The 23,730-nt window shown below is 42.3% G+C and overlaps 1 protein-coding gene across 1 annotated transcript in view; it reads right to left on the bottom strand.

Moving 5' to 3' along the window:
- LOC133270147 (PALM2-AKAP2 fusion protein-like) overlaps positions 1-23,730 on the bottom strand; it is a 266,818-nt gene that overhangs the window by 216,593 nt on the left and 26,495 nt on the right. Inside the window, 1 exon segment of the mRNA XM_061455090.1 lies at positions 6,471-6,551. Within this exon segment, the coding sequence (XP_061311074.1) occupies positions 6,471-6,551 (81 nt within the window).

Genomic DNA, 23,730 nt, shown 5'->3' with positions numbered 1-23,730 from the left:
CAAAGACAAGGGCTACACTGGACCTCATTCTCACCAACAAGGAAGGGCTGCTGGGTAATGTGAACCTCAAGGGCAGCCCTGGCTCCAGTGACCATGAAGTTCAAGATCCTCAGGGCAGTGAGGAGGGTGCACAGCAAGCTCGCTGCCCTGGACTTCAGGAGAGTGGACTTTGGCTTCTTCAGGGGTCTTCTTGATAAGAGTGCCATGGGACAAAGCCCTGGAGGGAAGAGGGGCCCAGTAACGTTGGTTACTATTCAAGCATGACCTCCTCCAAACTCAGAAACAATGTGTCCTAATAAAGAGGAAGTCAGGCAAAATGCCAGGAGGCCTGCATGCGCAAACAAGGAACTCTTGGACAAACTCAAGATACAAAAAGGAAGCCTATGGAGCGTTGAAGAAGGAACTGGTAGCCTGGGAGGAATACAGAGAAATTGTCTGAGCAGCCAGGGATGAGGTTAGGAAAGCTAAAGCCCTGGCAGAGTTAAATCAGGGCATGTCAAGGGCAACAAGAAAAACTTCTGTAGATGTTGGTGATAAAGAAAGACTGAGGAAAATGTGGGCCCTCTATAGGAGGAAATGGAAGATGTCCCAGAAGACTGGAAGAAGGATGTCACCCCACCTACAAGAAGGGCTTAAACAAGGATCGAGGAAATTACAGAACCATTAGTCTCACTTCAGTTCTCTGGAAGGTTATGGAATGGATCCTCATGGAAGTTATCACAAGTCAAATGAAGTTATTGGGAAAAGCCAGCACAGATTCACCAGTGGCAAATCATGCTTGACAAATCTGATAGCCTTCTATGATAAAGTACTCTGCTCGGCTGATGTGGGGTAAGGGGTGGACATTGTCTACCCGGATTTCTCCAAGACCGTTGATGTGATTTCCCACAGCCTCCTCCTGGAGGAACTGACACATTATGCTCCAGACAAGCAGTCTGTGTGGTGGATGGGGAGCTGGCTGATAGGTTGCACTGAGGGCATGGTGGTAAATTTAACTCCTTTTTCCAACTGGTGACCTGTCACTACCGGGGTTCCCCAGGGATAGATTTTGGGCCCAATGCCACTCAATATTTTAATAAATTATTTGGAAGATGGGACCAAGTGTGCCCTGACCAAGTTTGCTGATGATACCAAACTGGGGAAATGGATGCTTCAGAAGGGAAAGCCACCTTGCAGGAAGACCTGAATGGGCTGGAAGAGTGGGCTAAAGAAAAAAGCTTAGGAAGATCAACAAGGACAAGTGCAAGGACCTGGGCGTCTTGGTGGACCAGAAGCTCAATATGAGTGAACAGTGTGCAGCTGTGGCAAAGAAAACCAACAGGATGCTGGGTTCCGTCAACAAGGGCATCACCTGCACAGATAAAGAAGACATTATTGCACTTAGCTCAGTGCTTGTCAGGGCACACCTGGATTACTGTGTCCAGTTTGGTTCCTGCTATACAAAAAGATGTGCACAGGCTGGAGAGGGTCCAGAGAAGGGCCACAAGGATGATCAAAGGACTGGGAATCCTGTCATAAGAGGAAAGGCTGAGGGAACTGGGTTTGTCAAGCCTTCAGAAGTCTCAGGTGAGACCTTGTGACCATGTTCCACTGTTTACCGGGTGGCTACAGAGAAAGTGGAGGCTCCCTTTGTACAAGAAGTCACATGGAAAAGATGTACATGCAACGATGTAATGGGTACGAGTTACTCCCAGGGAGTTTCCCATCGGACGCAAGAGGAAAACTTTTGCCAATGAGAAGATTCAGCCATTGGAAAAATCTCCCCAGGGGAGTGGTGGGTTCCCCAGCACCGAAACACTTCTAAGATTTGCCTGGACAGGGTGTTGGGACATCTTGTATAGGTCATGCTTTGCCTTGAAAGGTTGGACCAGATGATCCTTGAGGTCCCTTCCAACGTGATATTCTATGATTCTATGAGTAAGAAGAACAGGTTTTGAGGGCTTTTGCGCTGACCCTGTAGAGAATGGAGACTGTCCATCAGATCACATTTTTTTTGTGCTTGACTGAGTTGCCATTTGGTTTAAGAGTTGATTTACTTGAAAGTCATAGAAGGATAAAACACAAAGTAACAAGATTCTTTCATTAGCAAAAGTTATGTCTGTTTTTCAACACTGTAGATAGATGGATAGATATATCTATTTATGTTCTCTGATTTTAAGACTAGATTTTAAAACTAAAATTAATGACAGCAATGTAACTGTGGAATAATATAACTAAAATGACATATAATTTTGAGTATATATTTAATATATTTATTATATCCATACTATTTATTATATGCTTAATATATTTATTATATACTTAATATTATATATAAGTATAATAAAATAGCTTCTGCTAAAGCCATACTCTAACAAAATCTCTATAACATAAAAAAGCTTTCCTTTCTGTGTTCAGATTAAGTGTTCATGAATTACAGTCTTCTAGAAGCAGATGTTAACAGAAATAGGTCCCTAATATTTATACCACACAGCAATAAAATAATTGTGGTAAATAGATTTATTATAATAGATAAAGTAACAGCAGAGAAGCAATTTTTCATTTAGTTAGGAGGTTTTGTGCTGTTTATTTTATTACCAGCCGCCAGTAAACAGAGCTACAGTAAACAATTACAGAAATTCTCTTCAATTAAATACAGAGGCAGCCAAATCTCAGAAGAAATACTTCTACCCCAGAATTTATTTGAAATAGCAAACAACTCCATTAAAACAGGCCCACTCAACTGCTGCCTAGCTGAACAAGCTCTTAAAAGCAACTGTTGCTTGTAGATTACACTTCCAGTGCAACTGAGGAACTAAAATCATTGTCCTGTGTAAGGTGAATATTGCCCGCTTCTCTGATTTCAAAATATAGAAGCTGGTAAGACCTCCAGTTCCCATAGATGTGGCAAGTTCTGTTTTATAGGTATATGGCCAAGTAGGAGGGAGGCAAGGGGAGGTGTTGTAAATTGCCCCTTATTGGAACAAAACAGCATGTTCAAAATGTTATACTCAAATAATGTTGTTTCAAACATTTTCCAACACCCAGGGACTTTCCAATGAAGCATCTGATTGTAATGTAGATAAATATACCTCCTGTCTCCAACAGAGTGCCTCAACAGTCCAGAAGTACCACCCTGGCTGCTCTGTGCCCCCCAGCATCCCGAATTTTCAGTGATTCACAGAAGACACTTTCACTGTCGGCAATGAGAGAATTCACCTTTTAGAGTCTAGACTGCTCTAGATCCTCTCCTACTCCAGACTTCCACACCTGGGGGTGGGGTTTACTTGTTTAACTCACAAACTCACACAGACCATGAATATCTGACCAATGTTTTTGTCTTGATGTCTGCAGCCTTAAAACCATCAGAGGATTGTCAGGAGCTTTTGCAAATGTGCTGCCAAAGCCTCATTCACATTCGATACTGACATTTACTAACTCCAGTGACCGCTGAGTTGTTTTGTCTAATGCAATGGGGCAGTGGCCACTGTTCCCTTATTTCCAGGTACTTAACAAGGGAATAATGAATAACTACGAGTAGAGTTATTTTGCCATGGGTCTAATGGTCAGCAGCAACTTGAAAAATGTAGGTAATCCAGCACAAACATTTGCAATAAACTATTTCTGTGTGATATTTTTCCTATGTGAATGCCATTGTCTGAAATTAACAAAACCCCTGCAGCTTCCTGAATCTTTATTAGGTAACCAAACACGCTATTTTACACAGTGATTTTAAAAGATAAAAGTTACGCTGGCATTGCACAAAAATGAAGCAAACCTATTGCACCCTGTCATGAATGTCTTTGGTTGAACTCAAGCTGCTCCACTTGTGGGATCAACCCAGATACAGCAGACACAGTATTAACCCAGTTATTATGAAGGCCTTGCACTCTACATTGACATCAATAACCTCACAGCATTTTAGGTAATGGGCTTCTTGGGTAAGCCTCATCTTTTTGACGTGGATTTCTGTCTTGCACAGAATCAGTTTAGAATTAGTGAAATCCATGTAATTCAGGAAATTAACCATGTTGCACCTAGCACTTCTGAAGGCAAACAAATGCACCTGGTTTAGACTGTGAGAGCCAGACTGAGGAGCCATATCAGACTGCAGGACTCTTTTCATAGCAGACTTGGAGGCCCTGGCTTGCAGAGGCTCAGAGCATCCAGGGTAAGGTGAGGGAGAGCCTTGGGGAGATAAGGGGGGATACATAGCCTGGTGGGCCAAATACCATTTTGGTCAGCACCCCACTAAGCAACCAGAACACTAAACAAAGCATGAAAGGAAAATGCAGTTTGCTTGGTATGCCACCACAGAGAAAGGGAAACACAGTCAGCCAGTGCCTCAATTATATATATATATTTTTTTGTTTTTTTTTTTTGGGGGTGGCCAGGGCCTCCATCTGTTTAGGAAGTTCTTAGCAGCAGTCAGGATGAAATCTATCTCAGACAGACCTGTGCTATCACCTCAACCAGGTCTTCCAGCAGACAGTTGTTGATGGTGGTGCAGTGTGGTGGTACAGGCAGCTCCTAGAGCAGCAGTTATTGTGACCTCCCAGTAAAACCAACACACTTCTCCTCTAATTAGAAGTGATGGCACTGAATGGAGAGGCAGAGAAGCTCCTATCATACTTGATGCTCATTCTCGTACCCAGCATTACAAAGCTTAAGTCTTGCTGTGCTTTTAGTGGAGAATGTCATTTTAAATTTCTGTGCCCTGATGTCCCCTCAGCTTCTTGTATGGTTCTTGCTCTTGCTCCATGATGTGAGCTAAATAATGTAGGGAAATAGTTAATTTTCGTGTATATCACTGAAAAAAATCCATGCAGCAAGACTGAACCTCTGCTAGTGTCAATCAGCATAGCAGGGCTGAAGTCAGTATCAGTTTATTCTAGCTGAGGGGCTAACTCCACTGTACCACCTTGAGAGGTTTTCCTTTTGCTTGTGGATGATGACAGAATTTTGTTTAGCAACAGCTAAATATATTAAACATTTTTATATAAAAATAAATCAAATGAAGTAAAGAATTTCCATAACTGGCTTTCCAAAAGTCTCTGATTAAAGAATTTCATGGAAAAGCATAATTCAGCTAGCTTGGAAACAGTTAACATGATATAGGAAGTCCTCAGCTTTGCAGCAAAGAGAAGAAAAGCAAGCATCATGAAGGCACTGGAAAGGCATCTTACTGCCCTGCTGCATCAACCTACGGTCCTCAGAAGAAATTCTCCCTTGCCTGTAGTCAATGGCAGCCTGAAGGAAATGGCAACTCCCGCTGCCCACAGAAAAGCAATCACATCACTGGTAACACTGAAGACAATGTGTGACATCAACAGATTTATGGTGAAGCCAAATGGAGCATTTGTGTAGGCTGTAATCGATTGCTTGGGGTTAACTGCATCATGTTTACCAGAAAATGAGAAACAGTTTACAGAACATGATGCCAGGGGCTTGGAGAGGCAGGAGCATTCTGTCTGTAGCATAAGTTGAAGTCTGGTCTTCAAGTACAGGAGTGGGCAGAGAAGACATTCTGTGCACCACCACCCCTCACAGGTGTACTGTTCACATATGCATACATACTATTGTACAACCAACCTAAATGTCTGATTTTAAAAGCACAGCTCAGCTCACTTGCTGCAAGAATAAACTGTCCAGTCCTGATCATCTTTCTCAGATATGTTAATCACTAAAATTCCTCAGGCTCCCCTGCTGAAGTAAACTAATGAGATTTGACCCAAAAAGGCACACTGGTTACAAAAAGATCACATGTACATTTTTGTTCTCTTTGCTCTACACAAATGTAATGACAAACTCTGCTACTGATAGGAAGGATGAATGATAGAAATAACCAGGATGGCTTTCAAACGATGGTATTCTGCAGCTGTCATGGAGTCCAACAGGGACTGGGGCTGCTCAGCACCCTGTCAAATATCAAGGCTCCTCTCCATGTAGACATGCACATATGCATCAACACCCTCCCTGCATCTGAATGCATGCCCATTTTATCATGTCATTTACACCTAATAACTTCATCCTACAATTAAAGCTTCACACACACGCACACATGGTAACTAGCACCCTCTCTGCAACACACACACGCACACAAACCTAATGACAGGCACCAGAAAAATCCAATGCAGCTCTGCAGACAGAAAGAGCTCACTGAAGCTATGCAGTGCACACCCAATCCAGAGTGATTCATGTCTTACCATTATGTATAATAAATAACAGTGTTTAATAATAACAGCAGTGCCGTGCTGCCTGCACTCACACCCTTCCGACTCCATGCTCCTAAGCCTTTTCTGCAACATGTTCCTATGCATGAAACACACAGAATGAAAAGCAGGCAGACACAATCACTGCAAGAGATAGGCTCCGGCAATGAAAGCTGCTTCATGTCGGAGTGGGGTCTTCCTAGCTTTCAGATGTGTGATCTGCATGTCTAATAATGAACAGATTTAGTCAATCCATCATTTCTGGCATCATTCCCTTACCTTGAAATGCTGCAGCTGAAGTATCTGGTCCTCAAGCTGTTGTCTCTTGCCTTCTATTTCTGTCTGTCTTTTCCTTTTCTCCTTGGAAAAATAATTTGAGAGAGAAAGAGAAAAATCTTGTCAGAGAAAAGGAAAAGGAGGCTTTAAGGGTAATGGATTTGTAAGAGCAGGTAAGCAGTCAAATGCATCTGTACAGATGTCACCAGTCCCATTTCACCTGCTCCTCTGCCTGCTGGTATGCAAGCAGCAGTGTTCTGGGAACACGCCAGCCTGGCTAGCCCGTTGCTTGCCAGCAGGAGAAATTCTCCTCTCTCACTCCCGGCAGCCAGAGCAGCAACAGAGTGCACAGTCCCAGAGGAGGGGAGAAAACAGTCATAACATCTGAGAGCGAAGTTAAAGGGACAAAGATGTGCTTTTGCATTTGAGATTCTGGGCTAAAACCAAGGATTGCATGGTGCAGTTCTGTGACAGTAAGGCGACACGAAAGCAGTGGGTGGAATCACGGAGGAAAGGAGAATGTTTTTCCCCAGCAAGGCTGGTGGCAAGATTTTCCCCACGCTCCATGAGGAGAAGGTGTTTCAGCCAGATTGCACAGGATCTACCTGGAGTGCACATGGAACTGATAACCCCCAGGTGACTTTGTTTAAAATTCAAGCTACCAGCATACCAGCAGCTGGCCCTTACCAGCTCCCATTAGCTGGACTGACTGAGTGTCGCCAAGGACAGCATGGTCATTTCCACGGCTGAGGGCTTTCATGGTCACATTCATGAGCAAGCCACTCGTCCGTGCCCAGGCTGCTCCCTTCAGCAGTCAGGGGACTCTCTCAGGTGTTTCGACAGCAGAATGACCTGCTTTTCTTCCCTGCAACACCCTTCCCTTACAGAGAGATCAACAGCTTGCTTTTTGTAGTCTTCTGCACCTTGTGGGGAGTGTTTCTCCTCACCCACCCCCAGCCTGGACCAGGGTTCTTTTCCTGATAGTTTTACCTCCTTTGATATTTTTCAGCCAAGACAGAAATACTGAGTAGTAAATGAAAGCAGTCAAATAAACATACCAGCCTCGATTTTTACTGGAACATAAGTTTTTATTCCCTCTCTGTGAAAGCCTGTTTTTGTTATTTAAATATTTCAGTACCTGTAAGACTGGGCTTGAAGACATTAAGGAATTTCTCAAGTCCCTAGTGTAATTTTTGTGTCCCACTTCTAGGTGCCCTACTCATGCTCTGGGAACTCTCTGCTTTCTAGGAATTTTGAACCTTTATGACTCACCCTCAAAGGACATAAAATAAGATGCTGCCTATGCAGAAATTAATTGTGCTTATATTGGACATCAAATGAGAGCATTTGGAGTGAAAGCATTACATTTACAAGGAAGATAAGGAAGCCTCTTTTTTTTTTTCTTCATGCCAGGCTCACTCAAAACAAAACAAAACATGGAGCTAGGTAACTGTCTGGATCACTCCTGCCAAAGTGTTAGACATCAGAACGGTGATGGGGGAGCTGGAGAGAGAACCCAGAAATGTAGACAAATGATGCACGTGTCAAGTAGTTCTCTAATACACTGCACACTCTTACCTGCTAATCGTTTGTGTATATCTACATCTATACACAAGCACACGTTCCCTTCTCTCTGAAGTACGTAAGAGTATTACTGCTGAACAAAAATATTCTACGGAATTTGTTCTGGAGTGGGAAAACTGGCTTTCTGGATGACTAGAATGTCACAAACAGTGTCTGTCTTCAGATGAAAACTTGACATCTCACTTCTTTGTGCACATAGATGATAGTTTGCATTTGTGCACATGCAAGCATAGGAAATTTATGCATGCACCTTTAAAAATGCTTCCTTATATAAAACTGATAGTCTCTGGATCACCCCTCCTATTACCCCTCCAATCCCCGTCTCCTCTTTGCAATTTTGAATGGAAAGGGATATTGGGTGGCTTAGGGGTTAAACCCCACTCCCAGCATTGTTCCGGCATCTCCCTTGCCGTTTTCTTCCTTCTGTGACATTAACAGCATACTTTGGAGACTGAAAACCAGAACCTGTTCTTTACTATTTACTCAAATAGCTGGTCAGCCATGGACTGGAACAAAGTAATTCTAAAAGCCGTTCCAGTCAATGACCTGATATTCTCAGAATAAGGATAACTGCGTACTGTTTGTGCCAAGCTGGCCAGATGACAGAATGTTTGGATTTCACATATGTAGACACTAACAACCCACATCTGACAGTCCATAGGTCAGCATAAGGCACATCTTCACAGATAACTGACCTACATTTTTATGCGTGTATATACATTTACATACATATGTTTATATATATGTGTCTACATATATCTATATCTATATATGCATTCTACCCTTCACAAAAAGCATCTTGATAAAACACATGATGGAAATCACCCCAGTACCTCCTCTGGCTGGCTGTATAATGCTATATAATAGATGTGACAAGACAGCCTTATAAAAGATAGATGGAAACTTCTTTTCATGGAAACTTCTTTTCTTTGTAAGGGAAAGCACTTAGAGTGTTTTCCCTATAGGCAGTAACACAGCAGGCACTAAAAGACCTGAACTACTTACTAACTAGTGGGCTTCTGTGGAGTTAAATTGGAATATTGCTCACATATCCACTTCACTGGCTTTCAGTCAATCTCACTGCATGCCTCTACCTTCTGAGAATGACAGCAAAAGTTTCCTCTGAAGGTTGCATGAATCGTAGCATTGGTAATTAGCTATCAGGACATCTCACCTTCAGGTCACTGAATCACACTCAGTTCAGCTTCAAGTCACTGAAGGCTGTGATCATATGTGTTTCTGGTTTATATGGGCATGTTCTGAAAAAATGTGGTAGAAGACTGGACTGGCTGACAAAACTCACACCACAATCAGCATGTCAAGTATTTTAGACATTCAGTAGATGAAACCAGACTCCACTTAAGCAGGGTCCTGATTCACAACTTTACTGAAAACACTGGGATGTAAAGTGCATGCTAACACCTCATCATTTGTTAAGGCACTTTTCTACGTTAAAGCCAGTAAATGTTCCTCATTACTCTGTTCACATACTTAGAGATACCTAATTTAACTGCAAATTTACTAAGGGTCCTGGCACCAAGAAAATAAAGTGCTTACAATGCAGAAATTAATCCATCACTGCTTCAACTTGCAGTTAACATTAAACTCCAAGAAGCAACCACCAAGAACACTCCTGATCTCCTCCCCTGGAAAGGATGCATGGAGTTCAAGCCATAGGTGAAAGGCAGGAGCCCAGAGGAGGCTTGAGTATATACAGGATAACAGGATTTTGTACAGCTCCTGCACCTTTTGAGAGGAGTAGTGAAAATTGCCAGCTGGAATGTCAAACACCCACCCACCCAGTTCCTTGAAGCTATGCTGTGGACACCCAAGTGTTATTTTTTTTTTTTCCAAGAAGTGAAGGGATTATAAAATCTAGGTTGAGAAGAGGTGGAGAAAACAGGCACTCAGCCAGTTTTACTGTGAATACGGTAAGTTTAAAAGAAAAGATTTGTATCTATCAGAAGTGTGCTGCTTTTGTAAGAATATAGATGGTCACCATGAATGGTTACCTTTCCAAACTAGCAGAGGAACACTTGAATCCTATACTCAGGATTCTCTGAATGTTTTGGATATCCATGAGTAAAACAAGATTTAAACCTTATATCTCTCCCTTCACTGAAAATACAAGGAAAATGGGGAAGTGAAAGTGCCTGACTTTTTTACTCACAGACCCAAATGATGAGAAAAGGACACAGGTCAAATAGCAAGGTTACTCAGCTATTTGATATCTGTTTAATGAAATATAAGATTCGTGCTCATCCACTCACATATGGATGTGCAACATGGAAACCATATATTTATTTCCTTTTTCAAGATGCTTGATTTCAGAAAGGATGCAATTGCTTCTTAGCACTAAAGGTGCCAGTGCCACTTTCCTATTTCTAAAAAAAACAAATAGATAATTGGTAAGATGCCATCTACTTGGAAGGGAGAGAGGTGTTGGAAGGAAAAAACTGAGATCTATAAAATCATGACTGGGGGTCATGGAGACAGCCAGTGGTCATCTGCTGTTCATTCTGTTTTCTCCTGCATGAGAAAAAAGGGCATCAAGTGAAACTAGATGGGGCAGGTTTGAAGCCAAAGCAATGGTCTACTGTGGAAATCCATGTCTCAGGGTTCTGTGGGTCTCGGAGGGTGCTGAGGGTCCGAAGGGAGCATGGGGACAATCAGAGTGAAATACTACTATAAGCACTTAGTACTTAAGCTGAAATTACACCTGGTGCAGGAAGCCCCTGAACCACATGTGGTTTTGAGGGTGTTTGCTAAGTTTTTGTATGCTTGTCCTTCTCTCATTCTCATCTTAATTTTTTTATTCATCAGAGAATGGATGCAGAATTTTTGTCTGAATCATGTGTTTCCATTTGATCAAAATAACCTATAGTTTAGTACCAGACTTGTCAAACTGTTGTAGTCAAGCAACCGTAAACCACCACCATCAAAAGATAACATAAAACCTTTGAACAAAACAAGTTATAACAAAATGCTTCTCCGTGACACTACAGTAACAAAAGACTTCAATTTTCCATTACAAAATAATTTTTGACATTGTTTAGAAATCTGCCTGTTCCCACAGTGTGGGAAGTGGTACAGAGATTATTCAGTTCACAGAGTCATAAGTGCATGCTGAGAAACATGCACCTCTAAATCCATGTAAATCCTTGGGGCAGTAAAGCCTTGGTAAAGCCCTCTGCTCCCTTTGTACTGGCAGAAGCAATTGATTTCTTGGATTCAAACCCAGCTCAGAGATGTGCAGAAACCACTCCAATGGGCAGCACAGAAACGAAACGCTACTTGATTGACCTCATTGGGAAAATACAAGGCCAAATACTGATGGCAGGCTAAGGCTTACAGTACAGGTATCCAGAAGGTATCCCCTGGTGGGAAAACCAAAAAAATCCCCAACTCAGCATAAAACCTCGTGACTTTTGAGGAGATCAGCACAACGACCTGGATCAGCCACCACTCCTAGTTTTAGCAAAGAGGTTTCTTGTTGACTTCATCCTTCATGCCAAGCAAGTGACCACAGAGGAGTAGGTGGAAGAGGGAGAGCTCTTGCCTGTCATGCCAAGGCAAAATAAGTGCACTCAAAAATGGCACAGGTGGAGGAAAATTAGTCTGTTTCAAATCAAGGAAAACAGTCACAAAGAACTGTCTTTAAAGGATCACCTGAATTTCTTTAGCAAGACATTATTTTCTCTGCCCTACACAGTTGGCAGATATTATTCCTGGTTTATTTTAAGCTCACAGATTTTTAGGGCAGCAGGTAAGGAAACAAACAAAACTGCTGTTGACACCTCATTTTTCTGTTGCCAGTTTAGGGACATCCAGAACTCTGGGGGAAAGGAGCATCCGGGTTCTCTAATGATTTCAACCTGCAGTTAGCACAATCCTGAGATAGTATTCCTCATAGAAACTGAAACTTTCTCCTGGGTGGTAGTTTAAATGACCATCTTCACTGTGGCTCCTTCACATCGCTCAACAGTAAAATCAATTCTGTAAATTTGTTTCCTATTTTGCAGTTCAGCAGTAATGATTCACTGGAAAGAAAAAACTAAGAAAGACAGGAGGCCAATTTCATCACTTTATTTCCTCTTGCTTCTTTCTTTGCCTTCCACCTCTTCATTCCTGTCTGGTCAATTCTTTCATTTTCCTGTTATGTTTGAAGCGCAGGAAACTCACTGACAGCAACCATCCCTGCCAGTTGCAAAGATGCAGCCCACTACTGGAAGCACTTTGCAAAATGAAGTTCTAAACATTTGTTGCTGTTGTAAATAGTATACAATAGAAATCACAGTACCAGAAGAGGCAGGATGCAGAACTGAAGCAGAGGCACTGTTACACAAGAGTAAACATGCCTTGAGGGTTGGTGGCAGGATGCCTGCTCCTTTTGGTCAATCAATGCCCACTTTCACTACTTGGTGCCAGTACAAGAAGTGGAGCCCATCATCTTGCCAAGTGTATCAAACTAGATCACCATGTGCACTGGCATGACTGTGCTTGGAGGAAATTTTCTCATTGTGGGTAGCTACACAGCCTCTCTATATGCAAGCTGGAGGCTTCTCTCTCCTCCTGCTTGGAGCGCTAGGAAATATGTGTTGTTTCAGTTTATGAGAAATGACTCCTCTTCTACTCTGCTCCCAGCAGAACCAGAGTCTGTACTTTCCGGTTTCTGAGATCCATTTTTCTCTGCAGCTACACCATCAACAGCACATCAATGTAAACTATTGGCTTTGCTCCCTTAGGCATTTTCCTGAAAGACCCTCTCTGTCCCAGTCCCCTGAAACCTGTGGCCACTTGTCTAAGCTTCATTTCACTTAAAACATGACCAGGAGACAATTTTCCTGCATCTGTATACTGGAATACAGCTTTTGAATTAAGGAAACTGTACTTTGTAGTCTTATGTAGCCTCTAGAAAACTATCACCCTTTTCCACTTATAGTTTCCCTGTGCCGGAGGCTTATTACCTGAAACACAGAATCATGATTTCAAACATCCTAAGTGCCTAGGACCTTGGTGGTTCACCTTACTGGACCCTTATCATATGTGAACAAAGCAAACTGCGCATTGAAAAGTTCTAGGTGGGATGCAGGAACAGCAGGAGTGCAAGATGCTGTTGAAATGCTTTCCATGTATCTTACGCATACCCACATATCTTACAACAAAGCTGTGATCGTTTCCATCACTCCAAGCAACAAGCAGATGGGTTATTTAGGAATGAACAACAGGAGTTTGAAATTGCACAGGTGCAGCAGATAAATGCCTGAGGGAAGCAGGTGAAACCCCCCTAAAAGATAATGGCTTCTTCCCTCATTCTTGCTCTTTCCATGGTTGTATGCACAGCAGGAAGCAAAGGAGAGATTGGAGACAAGGTAAACAGTTAATGATCTTCACCTCCTCTCTTGTGAAGCTGGCTTACACTGGAGATTGCTGTGTTGATTCCCAGTAAATAGACTGCACAGCATGCAAAAAATGTCTTGTCATGTTTGTTTTGGACACAGAACAGACTTAATCCATAGAGGCAGATCCTGATGAGGGAGTAAGTAGAAAAGCCTGGAAGTTACAGAAATGCTTTGTTTCTCCTATATTGAACAGGCTCCTGCAATGATGAAGGCAGAATTGCTTGGAGAGAACTGAACCCTCAGTGAGAAGAAAGAAATACAGTGGCTTTCATTGTAGCTTCACATCTCTTTTCTCCAGTAGTGGGTGTCGGTGAAGTTATTTGCTCATGTACATGAATGGGGTGGTTTAAGAGGTGAAGAGATACAATTTGTTGGAATCAAATTAAGTGCTCCCAGTATGGAGATCTTTTGGGACTGCTTTTGATCTGCAGTCCCACTTCTTGCTGATTTTGTCATTTGCATGCAAAAATTGAGAGAAAACAATCATGAAATTCATTTTCTCAATTTCACCTAGCACTTAAGCTACCCTTGTACAAGGTCAAAGGATGTGTTGTTCCTGTGGTTACTTGATAAAGCAAATGGAGTAACTCTGTGTCATCATGTAATTGTCTGCAACTCATGGTTCAAATAAGAGAACTGTAATAGACATCAAGGTGTGGGACACCAAAGAAGCAGTTCACCCACATGAGGTCCTGTAGGATTAACTCCTCCTCAGTGTTACTGAATATGGACATTTTATGACTGTCGATGTCATACCTGAAACTATGCCGAACAAAGCTAAGGACCCTCTCTGGTAAGGCAACAATCCATTAAAGTGTTGCAGCAAAACCTTCAGCTGCCCTGCACACTTATAAATATAGCTCCCTGGTCACCAAATGCAACCACCACAATGCACACAGACAACAACTGCTTAATTTAAAATCACTATGCATCTCAAACAGCAAATAAAAGGATGGCACTGCTCCCAGAACAACAGCTCTTAATGAAAAGTGATGAATGCGGGAAGGAATTTCCTTCTTATTAGCATTTTTGAAAGAGGACAATGGAAAACATCTCACTGAGATGATGAAGTAAAATTATTTTAGGAGGAAACATGGTTTCTCTGATATCCAATGGGGAAATTCCCACTTTGATGGAGCAGCCATCCCCATTTTGATGCAACCAAGATTTTACCTGCAGTATTTGCCTTTCACTGAATGCTACTGGGTCATTGGAAGGAGTGTTTCAGGCGTAACACAATCCATGTGCGTTTTGACTGAGCCACCACCATAATGAGTCCTTGAAGTACTGAAACTTTTAGTTGACTTTCCTCTTTCCTCCCAGATCTGAACTGAAACTGAACATGGGCTGAGACCCACAGATGCTGCTTCCCTCCTGCTGCTGACAGGAATAAAGCCACACTTTCCTATGTATTTATAATTTGATCAAGGGTGTCATGATCAGCCATTTGGCTGCTGAGAGGTAACCAGGGTCATTGGAGTTTCGGTATCTTTTCTGTAAGATGTGACAGTGAATCAAACAGACACCTTATCAATGCCAGATTCCCACCCCTTGTTAGTTCCAAATCAGCATTTCTTCCACCAAAACTCCCAAGTATTTACACTAACTCTGAAAACAGATAAGAGCTCAGGGCCACCTGACTCCTGTAGTGACCTTTTCCGTGGCACCAATTATTTCTAGAAAGTGCCCAACAGACTATGCAGAGCACATTGTTAGTATAAATCATGAAATAGAGAGATTTATCCATTATTCTGGGTTATCTTTAAAACCAATCATAAATGACAGGCAGCTGAACTTCATCACCTGGTGTCTGCTACAGCTAACCTCAAACACCATGTGTATAGCTTGCTAGCGCTGACCTTGCTCAGCCTGAGGAAATGGGAAACTGAGTGCCTTCACCTAGCAAATAATTTTTCTTTCTAAAAATACGGTGGAATTTTTTACCTAATGTTGTGTAGAACAAATTCTGAAACTTTTATTCTCTCTGTAAAACAAACAAAATTCTGAAAGAAGCTACTTTTAATTATTTTTTTCCTGTATTTTTCTTAATTTTTTTTTTTTTTTTAGTGAAAGATTGTTAAGTAGAGTTTGGTTGAAGCTTTCATTTGTAAAAACATACAACGAAGAGTTTTCTGCAGGCTAAGTAGACTATTTGTAGAAAAACAGTTCATTAACTGTCCCTACACTCACATTGCCACTAATTGGCCTTGGTTTAAATCCATGCTGTTCAGTGTACATCCCTTCACTGTTTGCTACTGAAAAGGAGAAAGACAGGATTTGCTTGGTATGGGCTTAATTTAATCACTTTTCCACAGCTCCCAAGAAAAGAGTGTGTCCCTTTTTTTTTTTTTACCCTCATGCCCTGTGCACTCTAAGTATCTCTTCATGCTGCCAAACAGGATATTGTAAAGCTTGGGGTAACATTTCTGCAGAAACATACTGAATGTGCCGAGAAACACCTGTACAAGGCTGATCTTTACCTACAAAGCAGGTTCTGATTGCAACATTATGACAACCATTAAGGAATTTCAAACTCTTGCGTTAAGAAATAAAAAAATAAATCACAAAGTTTAAAAGTCAAGCTGAAGCTGTGATTCCTTATGCTGGTTTTCTCCTAAGCAAGGGCCTCGTGAAGATCTGGACACTTTATTTTTCACTTGTTGAGAACTTAGGTTGGAATCACCAAGACTGTGATTTCAGTAGAATTTGTTTACTTTCTTTAACAATTTTAACTGCACGTATGACAGACATCTCCACTTCAACAAACTTAATCTTCCCCAGGACACAGCACATTAAGCAGGAAGAAGAAATCGGATTTTCTGTGGTGGAAAGGGAACAAACTGGTTGGGCTGGTCAGCTCCGAGCAATATCCAGGATCCAAAAGAATGATACCAGCACTAACTCTGGTACTTGAATCATATCCAGCTTTTTGCTTGTTATTTTCTAAGTAATGGCAGAAAAGACCAAAATGAAGGAATTAATACATTCAGTTGGGCTTTGTACTTTAATCCTTATGGTCTGGCTGGATTAGCCAATTATTTCGGAGTCTTGGTGCTTCACGTCAAAATGATTTTACTGAGGCTTCCTCCCTTTGCTTGAAAGTGTGGCACTTGCCTAGTGACTCTGAAGCTTTTGATGCTGACCTGTGTGGCACCATGCTGGATCTCCTGGTGTCACAGAGCTGTGCTTATCAGCTGTACTGTACAGGGTTCCTCTACTGCTGAGAAGTGCTGTTTGTCATTTGCAAGATTAAGTTATTAGCTCAAAACCCTTTCTTTAAGCTTTTGTCTAACATCGGTGTGAGTTAAGGCTACTCAGATTATCTGATGCTCAGGGATCTACTGACACAAGTTGCAGTTGCTGGTGCGTTTCAGTCTTACTTCTACATTCAGGTTTACATCAAAAAGAAAAAGGGAGAGAAACGTCCTTACAAGGGCAGGTGGATGCAGTCAAGAGCCTGAGAATTATCACCTTCCAGCTGCTGGCATCTTTCCAAACTGGTAATGCTGATTAAATGATGCACCATTTCACAAATCACTATTCTGGGTAAGTTTCCCTTTAATTCTGAAGGGGTTGTTTTCCTCTTGCTTTTTGACCAGCCTTGAACATCCCAAAAATCTGCATCCTGTAAAGACCACACAGGTCTGAGCGGCATCAGTGCCCCCCTCCAGTTAAAGGGTAAGTCCCTGCTGAATCCTGGAGGCTGATGGGGCTGCAGCACATGCTGTTCCTGCCTGCTCTCCAGTTCATCAGGAGAGTCACATTACTCCAATATGAGACCATAAATGAGATTGTGCCTAAGACGGTGTATACATCTCTGCGTTTGGTAAGCATGCTTGGTGTGTGATCTAGGTATGTTAAAAATCCTATCCAGCCTCAGCCTTGGCATCTTGCCTACACAGCACACAAAAGAACTGGCTTCACCTCCAACCAGCTTACTCCTGGAATCTTATTTAATCTGACAGATGTATGATCACATGTTTCAACACTGAACCTTTGCAGTATGCAGGAGGTATTACCACTATGTAGTTCCTTTAGGTCAGGCATCCCAATATGTTCTTTGTGAGTAGGAGCGGTTGGGACATTACACTATGGATTGCGTAACAGATTCATCTGCCAGCCTTCTCCGTGCACTATCAAAGGCAGAGACCACACTGGTCCCGGCAACACAAAGAAACCCCACAGCAGCTTCTCACTACTTGCGTGTCACTTTAAGTAAGGAGGAGGGGGTAAGAGCACAAAGCCTGTGACACATACCCATTTGGCTCTAAAGGGCCGGGCTGGCTGCAGATGCTCAAGGCAAGGGTGCTCATTGCTGCAGGTCACTATGGCTTTTGGCAGGTTGCAGAGGAGTACACAGTGTCAGTCTGCTGCACAGATGGAGGGAGACCCAGGGCAGTGCAACAATAAAAAACAGTCTGGATTTGACTGCTTTGATGCTTGGCTCCAGGACCTGGACCAATTTATAGATGAGAAAATTTCTGCCTTGCTATCAAAGGTTCTCCCCATTCAGAAAACTGCCTGCATTTCTCTTTGATTTGCATCCCTGCTGTGAGGTGTATTTGGGAACTCATAGCTTCAAGGTCATCTCAGCAACCTGTATGACTGCTGCATGGTTTGTGCAGATTTAGGTGAGGTTTGAAACAAAAAGATTTGTACAGTACAAATGAATTTCACACTTAGCTGACACACCTGACAGGTTTATAAACTGAGAGCTGTGTGAGCAGTTTGTTAAACAGCAAATAGAGTACAAAACCCCAAAACATGAAGTTACCTGAAGTTTCAGGGATGTGGGTTGATTCCTGACTTTTACTGTCTGCTTCCTCCAGTCAGAACAATGTGAACTCTTACCCTGAACCCCAAGATGCCACGTGGGTACTGCTTAACTCCTCTGTTGAAACTCTATGGCAACTCCTCTGAGTCTCCTGGAGACCTCTGCACAAAGGAGATCTTATAATTCTATAACCTCAGATTTTGAAACTGCTCCTCTCCCTGTCCCATGGGCACTTCTGTCAGATTTTCTTTGCAGCAATTCCTCCCAGGAAGGTGAAGGAGGGAGAGGATGCAACTGCAGATGGATCCCCTCCCAAAGTCATATTCTTTCTTCCTCCTGTGATTACTCCATCCTGACACACAGGACACAGAATTTTGCACACCTAAGCTTCCTTAAAGGTCATATGCTTCTCTGAGGCTGTCCCAGGAGGTTCGTCACCCTTCCTTCAAGCTTTATCTTTTCAAGATGGGTATCTTGGTCACCTAAGGGATTTAGGCAACAAAAGGTCAGTAAATAGTCATCTTCAGATGCTGTTTTTAACTTGCTGCTCTGCATGTCTTTGGTGGCCAGGTTGCTCCACGCTTTCTGAGGCACCGCTGGTTTTTACCTTAGCAGAGCTGACTCTGACATCATATGGAGCAGGGATATGTAGTTTCTGGGCATGTTACTGGCAAACCTCCTCAGAGATACTCTATTAAATCTGTACAGTGCTCATATTGTCTCTTTCTTAGCCGGAGGAAAAGGAAAATAAGAGAGAGGTAGAGGAACAATGACATATCCCTCCTACCAAAGGGAGGACTATTGCAGAGTAAGGTAAGAACCAAAACTCGTGTGTTTGTTTCAAACTAAGCTAAAACTGGCTTTTTTGAGAAACACCCAACAGCCTTCACTTCTTCACGTTTTCAAGAAAACTGGTGATTCTCCACTGAACTACTTACATCTTCCACACAAAACCAAACATAGTTTAGTGACTGTGCTACTACCTGAAAAGCTGTATCATTGCAGAGCCCAAATCATAGAATCAGCTAGGTTGGAAAAGACCTCTAAGATCATCAAGTCCAACCATTACCCAGTACTGCCAAGGCCACCACTAAACCATGTCACTGAGTGCCTTGCCTACATGGTTTTTGAACACTTCCAGGGATGGTGATTCCACCACTGCCCTGGGCAGCCTGTTCCAATGCCTGAGCACCTCTTAGTGCTCAGGCGTTAGAAATTATAAATTTTTCCTAATATCCAGTCTAAAATGGGACACATTTACAGGCTTGGACACGATGCTGCACACAACTGACTCACATGTCTTTACAGGCACCTGGAGGAGGGAACGTAAAACCAACACCCATGATCCACTAAGAAAAGACATACCCAATGCTTTTCCAGGGATGACGGGGCAGTCTGGGAAGGGTGATGGGAATTGATTTCCAGGCACAGAAGAGGGGATGAAAACTCTCCCTCCTCTGTGCATTATCAGTTGTGTAATACATAATTCAGTTACCCCTTACACTGAAGGAATCCCAGCGAGGTTTTCCTCAGAGGCCTGAATCTTAGTGGACCACTTACCCTGCAGAGGCAGGAGCTGCTGAGCTCTGTACAAAAGCCAGTTCCCACAGCTCAGGTCAACATCACACTTATCTGGAACTCCCTACACAGGAGGGGACCAAAAAGTTCAAATGAGAAAAGAACTTGGAGCCCTCAGTAAGGTCTATTTTTCAGTAGAAAGGTATTTTTTTTCTGCTTATAGAGAGTTTGGCAAACCAGTGTTGTGCTCCATACCCTATGCTGAAATAATCATTTTTTGAAAGGACATTTAGAAAAAGAAAAATACCTTCATCCTTCACCTGCCACACACTGCTGTTTGTTGATGGCCTCTTTGGATCTCTGAATCCATGGCAGAGAGAAAACTATTCACTCTATCTTAATTTGGCTTCCAACTGCAGTGCTGCCAGAGACAGAAAACTTTACTTAGTCTGCAAGCCCCTTGTGGCAGATACAGTCTTTGTTCTGTATTTGCACAAAATTTAACACAAAGAAGTACGAGCTCCTTCTGGCGGTGGTTACGTCATTACAGCAACAGCCCTGCATCCAGACCTAACCACTGTGCACAGGGGTAATCACAGAATCATAAAGAGGTTTAGGTTGGAAGGGACCTTAAAGCTCATCCATTTCCAGCCCCCCTGCCATGAGCAGGGACACCTTCACTAGACCAGGTTGCTCACAGCCCCATCCAACCTGGCCTTGAACACCGCCAGGGATGGCACAGACACAGCTTCTCTGGGTAACCTGTTTCAGTGCCTCACCACCCCACAGTGAAGAACATTTTTCTTATGGCTAATATATAAGTTCTGTAAATTTTACTAAACTAAATAGTTTCCCAAATCCTAAGCCAAGATGGATGAAACCCTGGAATTTTGTGGCTCAGATCCCTGGACAGGTATTTTGTCAAGATACCTTAAACTGTGTTCCCCAAGGCAGAAACAACCAGAATGTACCTGAGCTTTTCTTCCTGTCATGTTTCAGTATGTCAGTACAAGCACAGTGGAAGCTTGTGGAAGAACACATTAAACCCTAACTGTATTCAGCAGTGGTATAGATGGACACTGATGAAATCAGGATGTTTTCTAACTGTCAGGGGAAAAGATTGCCGAGGTGGTAGCTCATAAGAGCAGGGAGAGCTTATTTCCCACAAAGACCTGCTCAGGATTTATAACTTGTTTATGTAAGTTAAGCTTTTTTTCTGTTGAAGGATATTACTTTAACACACTAAAAAGATGTAAGTAACAGTATAACTGTTAAAAGAAAACAGTAGTACTTTCAGTATATTATCACTGGGACTTTCAAATGGCTTCACCCATTGTTTTTAATATGAACAGAATGAGGTCACTGTTTTCACATCTGCAATGCATGCTCTTCCAGTGCACCAGAATAAACTTTACAGACTACATCACTGATCAAGCAAGCATCTGCCTCGTGTGCCACTGAAATAATCTGCAATCCATTTTTTACAAGGGTCAGCTTGCTTGCAAAATCAGTCTCCTGTGCAGCCCCTGGAAATAACATATTTCCCCGGTCTGTACACTAAGGTCACAGCAACCAAAACGTTAAAAAAGACAAGCTGTAAGATTAGCTACATACCACAAAGAAATGAGGGCACAGGACCAAGCTCTTGCAGCAAGCTGAGTTTTGCTGGACATAGATTGCACACTGCCACTAAAATCAGATCATGGCAAGAGTACTAGTAGTGACGCTACTGAATTGCAAGCTTCTGTCCCTGAAATGCTGGGAGTTTTCTAGGTATCCCTCCACTCGAGCAAGAACCAATTTACAGGAGTGCTCCAGCATGAAGACAGTTCGCAGTGAGTCCACTGGCGAGCAGGCTGCTTACTCTGAGATGAATGATGCAGTCTGAAGGTGAGGTGCTATAGATTGACGCAAGCCTCTCTATTTGTGTTCTCCACAGTTCCCTGAAAATCAAGTGTACAAAACTGTTTCCAAGGAGGGATGTTTTTTCTCTGTTTCCAAGGAGGGATGGGAAGACTTGCATCACCTTTTTGCCAGTAAGCAGCCTACAACATCTTACAAGATGGTTTCCTATGACCATGGCCATGGGATGGGGTGTACGGGCAGCAATCAGTAATATCACAAGCTCTTTCATAATATTTATATCTAAAGTGGCAAATTACTGGATCCCACTAGAGGAGAAAGTGTTTCGTCTACACGTGTCCATACTTCCTAAGTCTGATTTGTTGGGAAAAAAAGAAGACCAGACCCCTTGTGACCCTCCAGAAAACTCAAACTCAAACCTTCTTTCATCTAGATTTTTCTAGTGCAAAACAACACTTAAATCATCATATCCCCTTGACTAGAATTACATAAGGCAAAATATAATTTGCAATTTAGGTACTGAACATCACCTGAAAGGAGAGCCTGGAGAGGGCAAGAGTTTTGAGTTTACTTGTGCCAGGGGTTAGAAGAGTTGTAAACATCATAGTATCTAGGAACTCCCTCTGGAGATACCTCTACACATAATCTGCCTCGTGCTTCTGCTGTGGGAAGAAAAAGAGTGACTTAAACCTCTTCCTGTTCACCCTTGTGGTGAGCAAAAGCATTCAAAACCACCACTGAAAAAGAAATTTTGTGGAAAGAAGGGAAAAAATACAAATGACAGAATAGAATGTACACATCATAGAGGGAAGATGTTTAACAATAGGTTAGAAAATCAGTGCTCTTCTACCAGCGACCTTTAGGTCTGAGATGTGCTCTGCTTGGTACTGTGGTAAGCATTAGCATAGAAGCAGTACTGAAAAGAGTAAGACCTTTCGTAGAACATTTCTTTGGGTCCAATCAATGCTACAGAACCATACATGTTGCCTTTTAAGACTGCTTTCTCCAGAATATGCTAAACATGTTTCTCATGGTCCTTGCTTGTGAAATAAAGATAATTATTTAGCATTACTTTCTAAAGCACAAACTCAGTCTATTATTTGACAGCTTGCGGAACAGTTACACGCAGCTGGAACACAATAGGATCTTAGTTGTCACCCACAGAATGTATAGGTTGCTCCCCACAATCTAATCCTTTCCTTCAGGCGCTTCTACTTCAATAGCAGAAAGCCAAAGGAGAATCCAGAGCAACAAAACACAACACTTCATTATTACTGGCTCCTTTGCCAGTACCCTACAGCACAACTGATCATTTAGGTCTAGATGATACTTTGCCAGGCTGTCATGGCAGTTGAAGGTAAGGGAAAGTGCTTGAGGGGTCTCCACTTTTTTGCACAAGCTATTCATGTCTTGGGAAGTTCCAAAGGTGAGAAATGCCACTTGGAAACATGATGAACTCATCACACAGCAGCGTGGCTGGAGGAAAATACCCTGAGGTATCAACAATGCAGATAATCTGATGTCTAAAGGGGAATCTGTGGGAACATTTGAGCTCCTAAAATAGGTAACTTAGAAGAAATTCTTATTCCTGGACCCATGATTTCTTTTCTGGTCTGCCTAGGAGCTGCACAATGCTATGCTTTTACTTGCAGCTAAGATTGTGTTTCATCCTTAACAAATACCATGCATGCACAAAAACAACAAACAATTTCTTCTCAGTCCCTCCCCATATTATTAGTCTTTAGAAGCCACTGTAGCTGACTAGATAGGAGTATAAAATGATGATCCACAGTCTTCTTCCTGCTGTTGGTCTGGCACTTCTACTATTTTTAGCATTCTTCTGAGAACTGGAAATATGTTTTGACAAAGATACCATCTTCCAGAAAGGGACACAAACAGTGAATCAGCCTATTCATATTAATGCCATGAGAATCATTACATCCAAGCCAGTGCAGGGCAAAGGTCTCTGAAATGCATGTTTTTTGGTTGTTACTAACAATTTATTTTGTTTGTGTGAGGCAATCTAGGGAACAGACTAGACTTTGAGGCTGTGCATATCCACACTTTAATCCCATTGCCAGGGTTTAAGCCTCAGGTCTGTACTTCACTGGAAGATGGCTGT

Source organism: Pezoporus flaviventris, unplaced genomic scaffold, assembly GCF_033815535.1.
Source record: "Pezoporus flaviventris isolate CSIRO_AGI_PZ_B2104156 unplaced genomic scaffold, CSIRO_AGI_Pfla_v1 ptg000018l, whole genome shotgun sequence".
NCBI classification, from domain to species: Eukaryota; Metazoa; Chordata; class Aves; order Psittaciformes; family Psittacidae; genus Pezoporus; species Pezoporus flaviventris.
This window is presented reverse-complemented; position numbering and strand designations above follow the sequence as displayed.